Source organism: Pipra filicauda, unplaced genomic scaffold, assembly GCF_003945595.2.
Source record: "Pipra filicauda isolate LSUMZ 115617 unplaced genomic scaffold, ASM394559v2 scaffold56_size3634133_pilon, whole genome shotgun sequence".
NCBI classification, from domain to species: Eukaryota; Metazoa; Chordata; class Aves; order Passeriformes; family Pipridae; genus Pipra; species Pipra filicauda.
Genome location: NW_024104720.1, coordinates 526,359 through 546,147, shown reverse-complemented (window position 1 = coordinate 546,147; position 19,789 = coordinate 526,359). Strand labels below are relative to the sequence as shown.

General features: G+C 35.5%; 1 protein-coding gene across 5 annotated transcripts in view; it reads right to left on the bottom strand.

Moving 5' to 3' along the window:
* The window catches only part of LOC113998190 (dynein heavy chain 5, axonemal-like), a 155,203-nt gene that overhangs the window by 107,803 nt on the left and 27,611 nt on the right, over positions 1–19,789 (bottom strand). For 4 of the 5 annotated variants that reach the window (XM_027740667.2, XM_027740693.2, XM_027740713.2 and 1 more), the window contains exons 22-39: positions 19,202–19,409; positions 18,449–18,536; positions 18,209–18,332; positions 17,929–18,092; positions 16,746–16,838; positions 15,346–15,549; positions 13,436–13,516; positions 12,948–13,352; positions 12,683–12,801; positions 10,332–10,468; positions 9,172–9,334; positions 6,322–6,433; positions 5,870–5,998; positions 4,301–4,500; positions 4,042–4,195; positions 1,477–1,743; positions 1,149–1,277; positions 533–748 (exon numbers count right to left, since the gene is read on the bottom strand). In XM_027740667.2, coding sequence (XP_027596468.2) covers positions 533–748; positions 1,149–1,277; positions 1,477–1,743; positions 4,042–4,195; positions 4,301–4,500; positions 5,870–5,998; positions 6,322–6,433; positions 9,172–9,334; positions 10,332–10,468; positions 12,683–12,801; positions 12,948–13,352; positions 13,436–13,516; positions 15,346–15,549; positions 16,746–16,838; positions 17,929–18,092; positions 18,209–18,332; positions 18,449–18,536; positions 19,202–19,409 — 2,993 coding nt within the window. The remainder of the gene's footprint in view (positions 1–532; positions 749–1,148; positions 1,278–1,476; positions 1,744–4,041; positions 4,196–4,300; positions 4,501–5,869; positions 5,999–6,321; positions 6,434–9,171; positions 9,335–10,331; positions 10,469–12,682; positions 12,802–12,947; positions 13,353–13,435; positions 13,517–15,345; positions 15,550–16,745; positions 16,839–17,928; positions 18,093–18,208; positions 18,333–18,448; positions 18,537–19,201; positions 19,410–19,789) is intronic. The other variant, XM_027740695.2, reaches the window with a different exon arrangement.

Below are 19,789 nucleotides of genomic sequence, written 5' to 3'. Positions count from 1 at the left end.
TTCAGTGTTACTAATAACACCTTGGTTGTTAACAGCATCTTCTCCACGTGTTTGGGATTAAACAAACACCTCCTCAAATGGTTGTTATTCTTTCCCCCTCCCTAAAAATGAGCTCATCCACCGAAGAATCTAATATATTTGGCTAGAGTCAGCCAATGCCCACAAAGCAGTTATTTCCTTGAAGTTTGGGAGCTCTTATTTCTTTCCTAATTTGATTTTGGGAAAGTAATAGGACAAGATGCCCCATATTCCCAAACTGAGAAACTGTCCCTTCCCAAACTGACTGCAGTAACAGAACAACAGAAAAATCACACAATTAGGAACAATTCTAAAGCACATGCTGGGGGATAATGAGGAGGTGTGACTTCTTAACACATTCTATATCATTCTGTTTTCCTGTTAGTTTCTTTTTTATTCTGGATAATTAACTAGTACTTTATGCTTTTTCCTACATGTTAATTTTAACTTTTCACAATATCCACTGTTACAAACAATGCTTTTAATAAATCCCCAAAGATTCATTAAATATTACCTTTTTGTCAGTTTTGGTACTGTTCAGTGCCTTCTCTGCATCTCTGGTCCAGATCATTTGAATTCCCAGAAGTCCTATTTGTGCAGGAAACATTGCCTGAAAGTCATACAGCTTAAATTCTGAATCGTTAATGACCATTGATGCCTGTCTAATGATGGTGTGGATTGTTTTCCTAATCCCATTCAGCAGCTGACCTAGCCAGAATTCCACATTGCCCTGAAATAAACAAGAAAGTACTTTTAAAGAACTAGTTTATGAATAATTCACAAGGAGCAAAAGCTCTACCTGACTTTTATCCCAGTTCTTCATACTCCCATTTCCCTTTTTGTTATTCTCGAATCTTTAAAAGATTCCTTTCCTCCTTCTGCTCCACTGCCCTTCTAGACATATGTGATGGATTTGACACTTCACAGCAGTACTGCTGAGAAAACAGGTAAAGCAATTGTTACAAAATGACACAAATGTCCTGTCCTTTCTAGTCTTTGCTCTTGATGTTCACATTGGAAGGTTTTCGTTCAGCTAGTCAAATAATAGCATGAGGTGATACTGTTGGTCTCTAAAACATAAATCTACTTTAAACCAAGTCATGAAAAACTTCAATATATATTTTCATTACCTGAGCTAAAACTGGTTCAATAATATTGACCCGTTCTCCTTCTTGAGATTCAAACAATAAAATCTGGTCGTAGTTTTTTTCATGAAATCCCACTCTGTTAACATTGTCAAACAAACTTAATAAATGTGCCTACAATAGAATCAGAAAAAAAAAAACCTGAATAAATTGATCAGATATGGCATTCTTACTTTGTCTTTAAATTCTGTATTAGAAGATTCTGTAAATCTTTCCATCAGTGTAAGAAATTCTCTCAAATAAATAACAAAATCCTCCATAGTCCTCACTTAGTAATATTGACCATAAAAACATATTGCTTTATTACTTGTACCTGAATAGTGTGGGAATCAGATGCTTGACCAAGGATTTCCAAAAGAGCAGGGTCAGATATGAAAAAAAATCTTGGAAATATTAACCGTTTTTTTTCCAAATAGCCAGTCAGTGATTTCTGACAGACTTCCAGCTGTTCCAGCAAATGTGGTAATAGCTGTGCCAAAGTCTCATCTCCAACGCAGCACTGCACAATGTTTGACGTTTCATGGGCTCTCTGCATAATTCTCTGCCATGATTTATCAATGTTCTGAAATCTTCTGGCTTCCTGAAGTACATGATAAATACATTAGCTTTTCGTCATGTTTGTCATATTCTAAAAGTTAAATAATACCATGAGACAAGGTAACAGTTTAATATTTCCCTTGTTGTTCGAGTATTCTTTGCAGGACTAATGCATGAATATTTACAGGCATGCTTATGATGATCAGTGCTTATAATGACCAGAGTTCAAATTGCACAAGAAAGACTGCACTGGGATAGCTCTGAAAATGTCTTTTACTTCCTGTTGGGCACCAAAATTGTCCACATAAAAGGACTCAAACACACACCAGAAAACAAACAGCAGCCTTCCCAGGAATTACAGTCTTCCTAATAGCAACAGACAATGTCACCTAAGTTGTTAGTAGTAACACTTGACAAACAAAACCAGTATAAACAGTCTGAAGCTGCTGTGCTTGTAAGGTATAGTAGGTGAAGGGAGACAACTGGGAGCTGAAGAATAAATATTTTTATACACTGGGTTTATTGACATTAAAAACTCTTTATTCACCTACAACAAATGAAATGGTAATGGAGTCATAAATTATCTGAGAGCTAGAATAGATCTCAAAAGACCATCCAAAGCAATTTGTCTGCCATAAGGCAGGGTCATACCCCAAAAATCTGTCTGTCAGGTGTTTAATGATATTTAATGATGGAGATTTAGAAGCCTTTCCAGGCAATCTTTGCTACTGGTGACTCTGTTTTAATATCTAACCTTAATCACATATAGAGAACACATATTTTGCTTCCTATTGAGAGCAACTCTTATATTTAAAAAAAACTTATTACATCTTCTCTTCAGGTTTTCCTATTCTTCAAACCAAACAAGCCTAGTTTGTTGAATCTTTTTTGTGCATTATCCTTCCTGGGTAGTTTCTCATTCTTACCACCCTCTTCTACGCTGTCTCAAATTTGTCTCTGTGTTTCTTTGGCCAAAACCAGGTACAATATTCTAGTTATCAGTTATTGCTGTTTATGCATTCCACTCTTCTGCCTTCATTTTTCATACCAGCAAGCTAAAACTCATTTCCTAGTAGTACTATCAGAGACAACATCAAAAGTCTATCAAGATATATGGCAACTAGAGTTTTTCCTCTATCTGCAAAGCTTCTCACCCACCCTAAAAATAAATTAGCTTTGTTTGACATGTTTTGTTCCTAACAAATCCACACTGACTGTTACTCATCTCCTTGTTAACTTCCAGATGCTAACGGTTACTTGTTGCAATATTCATCAAGAAACTGGAATTAAGCCTGCTCATCTATCATTACTCCTCCACCAAGCTGTTCCTTCTCCTACTTCTTTAGAGACAGTCACCACATTTGCTTTTTTCCAGAATATTGGTTCATGTGTTTACCATCCTTGGAAGAAGTAGCTTTAGCAGTTATCAAATGGCTCAGCTGCGCTGCAGCATTTGGTCATCTGCAAAAACTGCTCATTGATTCTCTGATAAGCATTAACAACACAAATATATCTCCTGAACTTAAAAAAAAAGTACTGTTATCTTAAACAACAGTTAAGAAAGCTTTATTTATCTTACAAAAATTTATGTTAATTTGGGAAATTGTAATCCTTTAATTATATGTGGCCTAAAATAAATTAATATCTAGTAATTACCCAATAATCATTGTTCTGTTAAGTTACAGAACTTAATTGATCCAGTTGATTGAACTGTGGTGTGTTAAAATTTTATGAAAACCCCTCATTAAGAGACTTAAGAAAAAGGATGATTTCTTCTGCTATTTCTCTCTTGCAGGAAGCCAGATCATTCCTTAACTCTCTTGCAGTTGCTATCATGGAAGGTCGTAATTCAGCCTCTTGAAGAGATTGAAACAGTTCACACAGATTAGCACACATGCAGCTCCCAAGCCTTGTAGCATCTCTCTGTGGGACTTTGTTAAACTGAGTCCTAGAGAGTACAGAATTCATACAGTATATTTGTCCTATGTTATTATTATGTAATAATAACATAACTTTCAGCCTATAAATATGGGCACACAGAGACATACGGCAAAAGCGATACATCCATTTTGTACCCTTAAGTAATTCTGAACCCTGTACTATCATATGATTCACTCATACTGCAAGCTGAGAGGAACATTTGAGCTTGAATTACAAACAACCCTGTTTCTGTAGGTTTGACCAAGTTCTAAGCAGTTAAACCAGAAAGATCCCAGTTTGGCAAAGCTTCTTCTGAACTGCCTATGCACAGCTCACAAAGCTTATATGCATTATATGTACTGGCAACTCTGTGATGTGGCAATCCCTTGGTACAACATATTGTTATCATTAATCGGTATACCTGAGGTAGTTGTTTTGCAATGTCTCCACCAACAAACACAGCTTCAAGGTAAATCCAGAGGTTTTGTACAGTAAGCCAGTTTTCAATTATCTCTGCAGTATTGGTCAACTTCTGAACCCACTGTTGTATCGTGGACTTAAATGGTGCATTATATCTGTATGAACATGAGTTAAAGGGAAAAAAATAACATAAAATGATCATTGTTTACTTTGGGGGTTGATTAGATTTACACAGTATGTGCATTTATTAAATTTTGTACCTGTTGCTCATGAGCGACCCTAGTATCATGAGGCTGTCTTCCACCAAAGCTATTTTCTCTGATATATCTGATCCTTTCAGAAGGAGTTCTCCCCGAGTTTTGAATTGGCCAAAAGTGAAAGCATGGGTACTCCATTCGCTGATGACATGTTTCAATTTTGCTTCAATATCCTTTTCTTTAACAGCACTGATGCAGATATCCTGTGTAAAATTAAAATAGTAAATTACATTCCTATAAGACTAACACAAAGCACAGCTATAAAGACTATTAAAATTTATTGGCTAGATCCAAACTTCAGTGTAAGTTCTTATTAATGAAAATATGCATCAAAACACTCAAAGTTATGAAACTACAAACAAGACTATATTCTAGTATTACTTGTAACAGGTACATTTTATGGGCTATGCTCCATCTTCACTAGTACTGGCACCTTGAACACACAAAATTCACTGAGTCAATGAATCTGCAGGCAGAATTTGCCTCTCTGTATGTATTAAAATTTGAAATCAAATAAACCAACTGAGGGATTTAAGGAAAATACACATTACCAATCAAGACAATAAATAGTCCAAGAATAGAATGTAGATGGACAACATAACTGTCTACTACTTCTTGACAGTGAGGACAGGACTGTCATAAAAATGGTTATTGCATCAAAGAGAAAAGGACCAGCTATTCAGACTGGACCCCAAATGCAGGTTCAGGAGTATATTGGATTCTATTGTAGGTTCAAAGTGTTTCCTGAAGTGTAAAACTGGAACTCTGAACCTTTCACAATTCTTGTCTAGAAATTGGGTACAGCAGAGGTTTTATTTCATGTTTTTGTCTTAAATATGTTCCTTTGTGGATCAAGACAAAACAGGTCACTACTCTGGAGGGACCACATATATAGCTAAGTGACAAGAGAGCTGAAGTTAGAAACTGTTGGGGTTTTACTTCTTTATTTTTAGCTATGCTTTGTTCTGGTAAAAGGTAACAAGCACGATGCTAATGGACTTGCCAGATAACTGTTGTCCCTAAAATGGAGGAGACGAGCTTTGTAGCTTGTGCACACTACGTAAGCCTTCTCGTCTCTCTGTGCTCTTGTGAAGAGTCACTTTTGAAATACAAAAGAACCTCATTCTCCTTTAATCCTATATCCTCCACTTCTCCTGTGTTCCAAGGATTTTCAGCACTTAACAGGATCAGTCTTACATCAACTATTTTTTCTCTCTGATAAGACATTTAAAGGGAAAAAAAAAATAAAAGTAGGCAGATCCTAAATCAGAAGCATGACAGAGTCACACTATCCTTAAAACAATAGAAGTCCTTCTGTGGAAGGATTAGTGTAATACCATCTATCCATTTAAGCCTTCTCCACAATAAAAAGGAAATAAACTAACCATCAGTGCTACTACCAACTACAAGGCTCCATTTTTTCAAAGGAATTCTTCAACCAAAACAATTTTTTTTAATGTTACAAAGCTGAGTAGAAACAGGATTTCAAAAGCACAGACTCCCAAATCACAAGTTATTAATTTTAAAAACAAAAACCAAACAAACAAAAAACCACCAGAAGAGTACATGTACCTCAATGTCTTCTTTATATTTTAATAATGGGGCATCCATTACGTTTTTCAAAGAGAAACTTTCAGAGTCAACATCAAAGTGATGCCCAGTTACTTGTTCAATTCTTTCCCAGTGTCGTGACAACATTGCCTAGAAAAGTCCATAGGGATGATTTTTTAAAAATTGTATTATTTTTAGGACTAGAATGATCACATACTTTCACACTCTATCTGTTTAGCAAATACAAGAGTTTTGATTTCCACTCCACTGAAAGCATTAACAGTTCTTGTAATCACATTATTAAGTCTTTTGTTTTACTTTTCTGTAACTAAGACTAACTAGATTTTTGTCATAGTATAGCTGCTTTTATCTATAAAAAAGAATTAGGGAAAGCATCTTATGGTCATATATGACTCCACTTCAGTGGAGTGTTTCAAGTAAATCTTATCTCCAAATTATTATGCCGAACATACTTTGTTTGTCATCATTTCAAGCAAAGGACAGCTCTCTGTGAAGTCATCAATTTTTTTTTTTAGGTCTTGAAAAGCTTGCCATTCCTTCAATGCTTTTGGTAACTTTCGGATTCTTTAAAAAGCACAAAAAGAAAGAAGAAATATTTTATTCTCAATAAATAAAATCTACCATTTAATAGTACAATATATTGTCATTTTTCAACCAGTGGACCAGTAGACTGTAAACATAAATCCAGTTGCAAGCTGGATTGCTTGTGGCTGCAGGCATGAAACACTGCTAAAGACAGTACAGATCACACTGGAATGGTTTGGTTTCTACTTCAGTTTGAACTATAGGAAGTTAATTTGATGTGCAACCCATGTTTGAACTTAAGTTTTTGCAGTGTCATTGTTTTATTAAAAAATTGAAAATGCACCTGATTGTGTAAAAAGGTAAAATGATTAAACAAAATATATTTTTCAAGTAAAATAAAGTATATCCTAAACTAAAACTAGTCTGCTTGCAAACAGAAAAATACTTCTATTTCAATCAAACAAGTCCTATTTTACATCGAGTTTGTACAAAAGATAATTAAAGAAAATCTTTATGCACAATTTAAGAAGAAACTGAAAGTTAAGAACCTCGTGTACTGTGAATTGTCACAGCTACTCTTGCTTTTAACAAGTCATGCCAATTTTCATCTGCCAAAGCTACGGACCAAAGACTGGCAGCAGTTCTCTTACCGCTCAATTGCAGAAACTAAAAGCTGCATAAAACCAAGTCATAATGAAAAAATCCTTCAAAGAAATTCCCAATTTTTCACAGTTCAAAATCAGGCAGATCTGTCACACAATGCTGGAGCACATGCAAATTCTTCACTGCTTGCTAGTAAGAGGTACATGAGCATATGCATACTGTCAGGCACTACAACAATTTTTATGGTCTTTCATCCTGAATCCAACAATAGATAGTACTAAACAGGCTAGAGAAAAGCATTGCAGAATGGGAAATTATACTCTGCCTTGTATTGATAAGGCTTTAAGAGGCAGTTCCTTGCTACTTCTATCCTGAGGCACAGCAAGTAATGTTCTAATAAATTTTGTCTTTGGATGGCTATTGGAAATGGAATCTCTCAGTTTGGTAATGAAAATGGCATTTTTTTAATACTAATAACTTTTTCCTTTGTCTTAGTCGCAGTAGTATTTTCTAACAGCAAATTCTATTACCTGCATATTAAGGTAAAAAACTATTCCACTGATCAGGTTTAAATTTCCTTCTTAAATTTACTGGACATTCTCTTTACACTGTATTACAGTAAAATATAAAGGGAAACTTCCCTCTAGATGTTATTATAAACTTCTATAATGCTCTCTACCACAGCATTTTCTCTAAATATTTCTCCTTTTTATTGCTTTCTAATAGGATTTATTTTCACCTACAGTTATTTTTTTTTATTCTTCTTTTCATGATTCTAGGTTTTCTATTATATTAATATTTTTAAAGGAGTAGAAAAAACTACAGTAAAGTGCTACATGTATCTTTACAATTAGGCTGAAGTACTTATTGCATTTCCAGTATTCCTGCTTCTTTCATAACACAGCATACCATCTTAGCTATTTCTGTGTACTCCCTGTACACCGTTTAAATTTCTCCAGCTTTGAAGATAATAGCTTATTGCAATAATGCCAGCAAGTTGCCAAAGGAAGGATAGTACTAGGTTAGACTTTTATTACAAAAAAAGCATTTACTGTCTATTGGTAGTCACCTTGCTTCAAAACAGCTTGACAACTGAGAGAAAAAAAAAGAGTCTCACATGAAGTACAAAGAGAAACACATAACTCACAACTATCACCATGCAATGGTTTCCTTCAGAGTTCTGAAGAAGGAAGCATAAAGTGAGTCCTACCAACCTGTAAAATATAAGCTAACTATAGAAAAAAATCACAAGGTAGATTCCAGAATTCTACTGAAATGAGATCAAGACTTACATTGTCCAAATGCAGAAGTATATATGTTTCATATACATTAATTTCTAGTATTATTTTTAAAAAGAGGTTTTAGAGTTTTTTCCAAATTAATGACTAGAAGGCAGTTCAGTCAGTTTTTCCAGAAAAAGAAGAAAATCTCCACCTGCCCCCTTCAGTGTACCGAAATGGACCCCGCTAAAATGATGGTAAGATCAAAAAACCATATGACCAAAACCCCTGAGCATAAGTAACCTTTCCTATGTTTTTCAAAGATTTAGGATGAGATGAAAAACACAGATTTGATCTCAGTCTCTTGAATAATACCAAAATGTAAGTGAAGCCCCTCTGAGGTCACACTGGAGAATGCGTGTCTGGGTCTGCAAGAGGTGCATCTTTACCAACAGAGCAGAAAAATTTCTCTGACTTCAGCAAAGCATGGTTTCAACTAGAAGTTATTTTGCATTTAATGTGGAAAACATTATTTCTCTCCAACGTCATAAATAAACCCTCAGAATTTAGTGTGGCTACCTACCCTTCTTGAAAGAACAATGATAATTCAGACAAATGTGCAGAAGTAGACAGTAGCTTCGGAATTCTGTCTAACATCATGGACTAACAAGTTGTAAACTGAATCACTGATAAAGTATTATATGAAAATCAGCTATGAAAGTTATTTATACTTACAACCACCTTGTCACAGGTTTATGCACCTTATTTATTAAGTAAGCTGCGACCTACCACGTCAGTATACCCCAAAAAGCCTAAAGTGACTCACAGACTAGCTGAGTAAGGTCACATTCTAGCTGCATACTGCACCACAGTGTAGAGCAATTTTCATGAGCTAATGAACACACAGAGCTGAGAAATAAAAATTGTATGCACTTTAGCAAAAAACCAACTTACTTGTTTTGAAAATCCAGAAGTTCATTGTTAATTTTTTCTATATTTAAATCATTCCAAAGCATTTCATTGTATCCATCAATACTAGCAGTAACTGTATTATAAAGACTGTAAAGTTTCTGAAGTAATGAAAGTTCACGTTTAATTTTGTGTAGTTCAGGATACTCTGTTTCAAATTTTAAAATCAGAAATTTGTGAGTGTTAATTGGGTACAAATGTATTCATGAACATAAAAATCCATGTATTTCTAAAAATGGTACTTAATAAATGTATGAAATCTGACTTGCAGTTTTTTAGATGGTGTCTAGTAAGAAAAACTTTTCCAGTTACATTATGTGAAGACATCAGATTTTGATGCACAGTAATTGTTTAGATTGCTGCTTTTTAATAAATATTCTTCTCTAACAGTAGATGGAATCTTATAACTGAGATGCTGCACCTAGCACTGTGAGGGAGACAATGTTGAAAATGTAGATGAAATGGCAAAGGAATGCAATGTAGTTTTAGACAAGAACTAAAACATCCCCTATCTCAATTTACACTATTTACTAAAGAAGCAGAGGTTGGGGATGGGGATTTATTTCAAAATAAAAATCTAGAATATATTGGACAATAAAAGCATTTAAAACTGACATCTTTAATGGAATTCCTAGTTAAATATATTGTGATTATTTCATATGCCCTCAGACACGAAAGTATGCTTAATTTAGTATGCACAAATTAAAGTGCTTATCCTGTATTCTGCTCTAACTTCAGTTCACACCATAGTCTTCCAAAGGAACTGTGTCTGACTACGAGACATAAGGATATTACAGATCAGTTGCACAGCCCAAGGGAATTCATTATGTAACTGGAGCAGCAACAATTTGAGTTCTTTGGCAATGTTTCCCAAATTTGTACAGGGCAGAATACTGACAGGAGATGTGCTTAGCTCTGAACAGAAAAAGCAAGAGAGCTGAGCATCTGGACCCTGAGATGCAATATTTTTCCACCTGATGTTTATGTATGTGCAGACTGAAAGCCAGTTTCACACAGCTGTTTTTCATAATAATTTACTGCAAGGAGTTTTTCTACAATGAATCCAGCACTGAATGCATTTAGCAAGAGCCACAAGAAAAATTTAATGTCTTCGGAACAGGTATCCTTATCCCCTGAGAAACTACCTGTAATAGGAAGACCAAATAATTCTTCCCCAGTAGAGAGAGATATATATTTCCTCCATAGTTCATCAAATTTGGCTTGAAAGATTTGTAATCTGTCACTTGCTTCATGGGGAGGAATATTCTCCTTGCTGGGGCCCCTGTAAAAACCAAAGCAAATTCAGCACAAGTATCAACCAGAAAGCAGCACAACAGAACACAGAACATAATTACTGAATAGTATTTAATATTTTCTACCATTTTTTCTAGAATTTTTTACAAAAGACACTAAAAGAAAAAATGCCACATACATTCAGTGTACCAAAATTACATACTGAGTAGTCCTTGAAAGAAAGTCCAATTTATTTTCTAATAATAAAATTCATCTGGGTTACCATATATATTACGAACAGCTAAAATAGTTTACAGATGTTTGCTTTTTGTTATTTTCTGTTTATTCTGTAAAATATATTTTAATAATTATTTTAATCTATATTGTAAAAAGGGAAAGATAGCAGATATATAATTTACGAGTGAAAATTCTGGTAGCTGGTACTAGAACTATGATTAAGTAGTCAGAAAGATAAGAGAAAAAATATTATTTTCCCTAATGAGCACATCTCAGCTGTAGGACTGGGTGCAATCCCCAGATTTCACTCCTGGGACCACTTTTTGGCTATATCATAATCCTTTGGGATGAGAACTCTAAGTATGCCACCCTCTGTTGTGCTATGGTTATTTCCAGAAAGAAATTCAGGCAGATGGGGATGACAGAGCAGAGCAGGCTGGCTGCTTGGGAAGGAAAATGGAACTGGCAGATGAAAGCAATAACACAGTCAGCAGAGGCAGCCAAGGCCTGATCCCCTAGTACCTCAGCAGGAAGAGCAGGGCAGGTCTGGGTATGGTAGTCAGGTTCAAATGATAGTCCAGACCTTTAAACAAGTCCACAATAATTACACAGCATGAAGATCAAGCAGGGAAGGTGAGTCAGTAAGTCAGGGTTGGGAGCAGGTCTAGTGAAGGTAGCTAGGATGAGACACAGTCCAGTGGGTTCCAGGCTGTTCAGTGGTCAGCCTGAGAAGTGGGTCTGTGCAGTGGGATCCATGTTCAGTTCAGTAGGGTCCATGGCTGGGCACAGGCACGATTATGGCAGAGCTGGAGCTGTAGGTCAGGGGCCAAGCAGTGAAGTCTCAAAAGCAGATCCCAGGGAGTTCAGCCCTGCAGAGCTGCATGGGAGTCCTCTGTCACCAAAGGAAGAGGGAAGCTCTCTGAGGCACTAGCTCTTAGTTGGTCCTGAGCCCAGGCCAACCTTAAGGAGTAGGGGATGCTCTCAGGATCCCTACAGCTGGTTTCAGCCATAGGGTATTTCCACTAATTCCTCTGGACAACTCTGAGAGTAGACCTGCAGGCAGCACTATGTATGCATGTATCCACATTACCAACTTAGCACTCCAATAGATCGCTTTGAGGTGCAAATTTCACCTTGTTTCTATAGCTGGAGTCTTAAAGCTTTTGCTCAAACGTACTGCTAGTGTGCCTGCAAGAACTTCCACTCCTGGTGAAGGGAAGGTTGAAGCCAGGAACCTGGTTACCTTTTGGACCATTAATGCAAAAGCACCTGACCCAGGAGAAGAGCAGATACTCTTCAAGGCCATCCAGGAGTGTATGCTCTATGTGTGAACTGAATTCTGTTCATAACATCAAGGCAGCAGCCTGGAGAGGCCATACATAAAGTTGCTTCACACTGCTCACAGGCTATTGGTGTGCAGTGAGTGCCCAGGGTCAGCTGCTGACATAAACTTCATTGCCAAAAGCCACACACTGTGAATATACTGTCCTAGAACCATTAACCTATAACCACAGCAAGCCAAATCCTGTCTTTCCTATTTTGTTGCTACTGTAGGAGTGTCCAGTGAACCACAAATATCCCACAATTAAAATTTTCAAAAGAGCCAAAGTAAGTTTAAAAATAAGACTAAGACTCAGTAAATTAAGAAATACCTACAACTGGAATCTCTAGTCACATTGAAGGCATTACTTAAATACTTAATATTAAATATTTGCTGAAGTGCTTTGTTGAGTTTAGACTCCTGAAAAAACTTTAAATTTGGATCTGGATTGAGAATTTGATTTACTTTTTTTCCCAACCTATTTACTCCTACGGAATTTTACTGACTTCAGCTTTGAAATCATGGTAATGAATCTGTGACAGTAAGACTGTGTGTCTATCCTACATTAATCTGAAATCAGGTCTTTTATCAGGTGTCATATATACAGTGAGGCTGTGCTGTGCTTATTTTCTGAAGCCCTTTAGATACGCCATTTTCAAACAATCGCTAATGAAGTATAATTGTATTGCACCACAGGTTACCTACTTTTCACTATAGTCTTTATAAAATTCTGCAGTATCAATCTGGAATTTTTGAACACCTCTCAGTAAATCTGTTTTCATGTCTGGCTGTACCTTCAGCAGCAAGTCCTCAACCTGTTGTGCCTATATGCAGACAAAGAGAAAAATCAGGCACAAAAGATGCAGGAAACAAAGCACAAAAAATTTAATTAGGAAAATAGGTTTGTTCTAAAATTTCAACATTAAGAGGGCTCACAATAATGATTTGAGAAATAATACAGCTACGACACCTGTGAGTTTAGGTTCTTCCAGGCATAGGCCAATCCATCAACTCTTTCTGTATTTCCATCTTGAAAGATCAGATTGTGTTTATGAAGCACAGAATAAGATTCTTCTATAGGTCCAACTGTCATGTCAATTTTAATCTCATTCTCTCGGATTTCCTTTAGTGCTTCCATTGCTCCCCGTACATCGTCAAGGTCATGGATGGGTCTGCTTAACCTCTTGCTAACATTTTCAATGAATGAATAAATTTCATCCATGTCTGTGGCAGACTTTTTAGTCAAAGTTAATCCAAATGTTCTTTGTCTTGAGCGGCATTCCTGAATTAAAGCTATTTTCAATGACTCTGTTGCAATATCCACTGATTGCAGTGCACAGTGATCAGGCAGTTCTCTGATTTGCATTTCTAATTGCTAAGATAAACACAACTGTTCAGCCTTTAATTTCACAAAAATTTAACTGAACAGTTCATTTTTATTAAAGATAACATACTTACAGAAAAGTATCTGATTTGAGTTTGAAATTCAGCCATTGTTGGTTTAGTATCCATAAATTCCTTCACTTTTTCCTCTGGATCCTACATAAGAGAAGTTTATTTAGCATTGGTATTACAATAACCTACAGGGTGCTCAGCTGCCTGATGCACTGTGCAAATACAAATGTTCCCTCTCTAAAAGAACTGAAGATATAAGCATTAATTATTATAAGCACAAATTATTTTACTTGAACTGCTTTTCCTGACTCTCACTCTTTGTACAGTATGCTTTATAGAACTTGAAATCTATCTAACTCCAAAACTGACATGGGTCAGGATATCCCTAATCCATACAAATATAACTACAAAATTTACAATGTAGCTGCTAAAACTTTGCTGGAAATATTTCCTTTCCGGTGTCCCTTCTGCCTGCAACTCCCCAAAGGCAGTTCGCATCCTCTAACAGGTATTTAAATGGGAGCAATTGCACTCAGCCATCTTCAGTCTTCCCAAACCAGCATATTTAACTGCAGTTTCTAGCTACAGATGGCCTGGCCATTTGAAGAAATCACAGCTTGGCAGGGAAGGATGGATCTAAGGGAAGAGAGAGCATTTAGCCTGTTGAAGGTGGTTCAGAGGCAATAGAGCACTGAGCATCTTTTCTTTTCATAAGGTAGGCCAGTTTCTGCAGAGCTGAGAACATCAGTGTCACCAGCTCAAGAAATGTGCTAGATTCTCAGTTCAGTTACAGACAAGTGATCTTTACCCAGCTCAGTGAATTTCCTCTACAGTCTGCACTGTGAGGTCCATGAGAATCTGCTTGCACTTCTCTGGCCAATGAGTTACCAGTGACAGTTTCCAGTGGTCCCAAAGAGATTACAAAGACAGGGGGAACAGAGCCAACCTCTGAGGAATTTTAACTTCAAGGAGTAGATTAACTGACTACTTTAGAAGATTTTAGTGAAAAAGAAACATCATGCTACTGCATCATCCAATCTGAATATGCCTTGTCTGGATGAAATGACATGCTATCAACATGTGGCTAGCTCAAACAATATCTCAAAATATGGAGGTAACTAAGCATTAAGATTTGGAACCTCAGAAGCCATGAAGAGGTGAAAATGCCCTATCTCAGCCTGGAGAAAGGAGTCAGCTGTGGGAACATGGTCAATTATGAGTTGATTTAGAAAGGGGAAGTTAAAAATAGTAAGCTGTTACAAAGATAAGATTACTACTGTTTTAATTGCTTGTTTCTCAGCCTGACTAAAGCACCTTTGATAGGTAAGACCAGTAGTTGTCCATCCACACAGAGTTGAATTTCACTAGTCAGAATGTATACAAGGCTTTATTTCATCAAGGGTCTCCTGCCAAAACACTCCCTGGAGCTTTACCATTATGTGACTGGACCCATTTCCTAATGAAGATAAGTCCACCACCAGCCTAAATTCACTTCAGCTTTGGAATCCTTATTAGTGAAAGATTTCCTAGATTTACTTTATCTTTGTGTGTGTATGTGTGTGAAGAAACAGAAAAATATCTTTCAGCAGTGATTACTTGAGAAGAACTAGTCAGTTGAATATTCAGGAATAGCTTTGTAGTCTGTAATTTCTCAGAGATTCTGCTAAATTGTTCTTTTCTATAACATCTGCAGACAAGATGCTGTGAGAAAGATGTATAAGCATATGAAGCATAAGCTTGTTTATGCTCCAACATTTTTTTTTTTGTTCTTCTGCTTTCTTGCTTAGATGGTTTAATTGATAAAGATTTGCAAGTTCTGGTCAACACAAGAGCAGAAGAGGAATTACAGGTACATGAATGCTACCATGAAACCAATGCATCCTACCGAGCAATTCTTTACACGACCAATAACATTTTTTTTAATTTATCTAGATTTCACAACATAGCAACATTATATTAAATATGTATTTAACCTTGTTCCAGATGTTTGAAAATTCAGAAAAGCTGTTCAGAAGATCCAATGCTTCAGTTTTAAGAGATAAAATAATAGTACTTAGTTGGATCACCACTTTGTTTACATCCTTATGTTCGAGGATCTGCTTGTCTAAAGGTTTCAGTGCCACCATCCTGGTGAGTTTGCTCTCATCACCTAGCTCTACAGCAGCAGCTTGTTCAACCTGGCATAAATTAAACAAGAAAAAACATATGTCCACTAGTTTTTTGGGGTTTTGTTTTTTTTAAATTATGGCATGCCCAATAATGAACTACTTCTAGGAACCAATAATGAAGTACTTCTAGGAACTGACAGAAAGTGCAGATATACCAGCCACAGGGAGACTCCCTGTTCTTAGCTTGGATTTTTACAGAACTATAGTTCTAGTGTTAATGTTCATTTCATAAAAAATTGTCATGCAGAGCTCTATATTAATCATCTCTGAATTACATCAGTCAAATATGTGCCTTATACAAGTACAGTTGTGTTGTTTTCTCCTTCTGCACAACTCGTACGTCTTCCTGCTTTCTTTAGTGTAGAATTACAGTCTATACCCATTCCTGCTTTCTTCACTGTAGAATTATAATCTATACCCATTCTTAAAAAGTCTTGGAGGCAGTGGAGGGTTGGCTGTTTGGAAATAAGTAAACAATTCTGCTGGATAAAACTGAGTTCAGTCCACTCTCTCCTAGGTCATTTATTTATTTATTTATTTATTTATTTATTTATTTATTTATTTATTTATTTGGAGGACTTGAATGTTTTTTTCCATTGAAATGAGCTGATCCATTTTTCATGTCAGGTGGACAAAACAGGAAAATATTTTTACAAACATAATTCTTAGCGCAGATCTACATAGATGTATATTGCATTACCATATGAGACAATTAAGGCCATATGATTACCATTACTGTTCATTTTTGTACTTCAATAAATTTCCGTTTCTATCGAGACCTCAGACCTTTCCAAGGTTTTAGTGCTAATTTTGACGCCAGCTAAAATATTTATATAAAAATAATTACTGTAGCATTATAGGTACCATATGCAGGCTGAAAGTTTAACTTAAAATATAATTTTTGCCTGGGAAGACTGATAATTTATATTCAGCTGGTAGTACACATAGATAATGGTTCTATGCTATCATCATCATACTTGAACAGTATACTTAAAATATTTTTTTAATCAACTTTTGATTTTAATTTTAGAAACCACCAAACATAAGGCTTATGAATTATCACTCTTATATTTAATGTCTTGGTATAGAGATTAAAAATCAGGAATATCTACCAGGTAACAAGTCAAGTATTGGTAGAGAATATAATCTTAAGAAATGTTAATTAAAATACTAAATTTTTTAAATAATCAAAATAAAATGCTCACCTGCTGCTGTTTATGATGTAAGTAAGCAAATTTCCACAAGGGAATATCTTTGGCTATTGATAATATGGTATTTACTGCTTTGTTTACAGCACTCTGAAAAGGCAAAACATTCCCCTTGAGCACTAGGAGATATTATGACACCAGAATTGAAAAAATATACCTCTATCTTTACAGGAAATAGTCTAATAAGCATGAAGTAGGATCACTCAAAATACATTTTGTAAGGGGAAAGAGTACTCCATAAAGTTTTATCACAGTCCTTCCAAGTTTATGTGGTTCTCAAATAAGAACATAAGAGACCTTTACGAACAGTAATCATGAATCACTGGAGATCATAACTTATAGTACTATTTCCCCTTAAACTGGTTATAAACATAGTTATTTATTATTAATAATAGTTTTCACATTCACGTCAGAATGTCTGGATACATTTGTCTGAGTTTGTGATGGTATAGTCTATAATCTCTACAGGCAGCTATATAAATTATTGTATAATTTCTTCTATCTCTGGCATTTTAAAATCACACTTTGTGGTTGATTTCTTACCGACAACACCATGAAGGCTGCAAATGAAATCTGAGAAATAATTCAAATACTGATTTTGACAGTCACCATGCTAAATGAAAAGTCCACAAATCAACACCATGAAGAACTCTGAATAATTTCAGACATCACTGGACATTGCAAGTATATGTGTAAGAATTTTGCTGAATTAGTATAAGTTTAAAAGAGTGTTCAAATTTTTTCACAGTTTAGGGTTTCAGGCAGGTAATATTTTTCTTTACATTTTACTACTTCTGAATGCTGACTTATAAATCACACTTTAAACTGATTTTATATTCTGAAAAAGTTTGAGGAGACTAGGAAATCAATCAGGTTGCATTAATGGCATTCATTTTTATTTTTGTATTCATTTTGAAGTGTTTGCCTCTAAGTAGAGGTTTGTAAATTACTGAGTTACTGAGCTTTTAGGAAAACAGTTCCTTCTAATGGCCTGCATAACAAACATGATCCCTGGCTTCGTGTGCTTAGCATCCAGTGTTGTCATGAACTCAAGTGACTTTTTATCTTTCCCTCTTCCTTTTAGTTCTTATACCAGATTAAACTTGTAAATATTGCTTTAAAACAATGCATTTATACATGTTCTATCACAAATGACTGAGATGTGCAACTATTTTGTTACCTGAATATCTTCAAGACTTGGTCTCAAGACAACATTTGGAAAAGCCAGTTGAATTTCAGCTTTGAACAAAGGAACCCTCTGTGTCTCTACAACCTTAGTCATCTGATACCTAGAGTCAATAACATGCAATCGATGTCTTAAGGACTCTAAAGAAATCTTCATGCCTAAAAAAAATTTAATATTTAAGCGGAGTTATTTTTTTTTACCACAATAAGTTTTGGGGGAAAAATCTCAAAGTTTTGTTAAAAAAATTAAACATATCTGAAAAAGACAGACTCACATCTGACCAAAGAGTCAGTATTCTTCTGACAAAGCTGTCCCACTAGATTATAGTAAGCACAGGACAGGCATTCTTGGCAGCGTGTTTTCTGTTTGATGTCAAGATGTGTACAGGCATACGAATCCTGAGGAGTGAAAGGGAAATTCTTAGCAAAACAATCATATTACCCAGCATATAAATGAAATATCAAATATCTGACTAGGTTATAAAAGGTTACTTTTTACACTGTAGAGGTCTTACCTCCAGAGTTCTTCCGGCATCTGCTTTCAGCCTGTGCTTAAGATTATCTACAAGTTCATACACAGAGCATTCCACTTGCTGACTCTGTCTACAAAAACAACCTTACAGTCACTCACAGGAAATCAAATGTAAGGCACACATCTCCAGTTTCATTGCACTGTGAAGAATATTATGTGCAAGGAAATGCCCTTTTGATGCTTTTCAGTTTGTTCCTATTGCTAGGGCATATGGAGATTTTAAGATATTAAAATATGCAGACTAACAAGAAACCCATTTGTCAGACTCTGTCAGTCTCTCTTACATCTGATTCAACTGGACTTCATAATAATTAAAAAAAAGCTTTTTCCAGCAATAGTTAATAAAACAGGCTTATCATGATGATGCAGTAAGATAATCTGTGAAATCAGAATTAGTAAAATAAAAGAAGAAGCATTAAGAAACAAGCAATTAACATGTGGAGAAATTTCAAAGCAATTAACACGTGAATGAGATTTCAAGTCTTATCTGTCTTCATTTTTTTTTGCTACTGAATGCCATAAGAAGAAATGCTAAACACTACAGATGCTATTTCACAATTGCTGTGTCCAAGATACTTTGGAGTTTCTCCCTTACATTCTAAGAATATAATTTTGCTTTAAACTAAAACTCTGTTATAATAACATTTTAAAAGAGAAGTTTGTATGCATAGAAAAGTAATACGTAAATAAACCCTCAGAAAAATGGCCTTCAAATCTGTGCAATTAATAAACCTACTGAGACAGTTTGCAAGAAGAAGAGATAGCAAGCTTTTCTATCTGTTCCAGGAAAGAGATCGCATCTATAGGTTTATCTTCTGGCAAAATTATCAGAGCAGTGTTCGACATGTCCTCCAGAATTCTTTCAATTCTGCATTCCAGGGTATCAGCCGCTTCTTTGACTACATAGTCCAACTCCCTCAGGGTACTATAAACATTCTGAATAACTAAGCAAGGAAAACAAAATGAAAACAAATAATGCAAAAGACAGATCTCATCTCCCCTTCCCACCCCCACCCCCATCCCTCCAGGTATTACAATAAAATGAAGATTTAATGGCAAAGAAATATGCAATAAAGGCCTGAAACAGAAACATGATGGACTTGCTCTACTTTTGAATCTTTAAATTATACCATTTTATAACAAGTAGAACAATGTCCTTCAAACTATCTCTTCTTTTTGGTATTAACCTTGTAGTGAAAAGGATCAACAAAATTTAATGTAAAACAGAAAGAATACCAGTGTCCAAAATTATTTTGGTCCTCCTACATACATACACACACAGCAAAATGTGGTACTTTTAAAATTGTAATTAACTTATAAATTA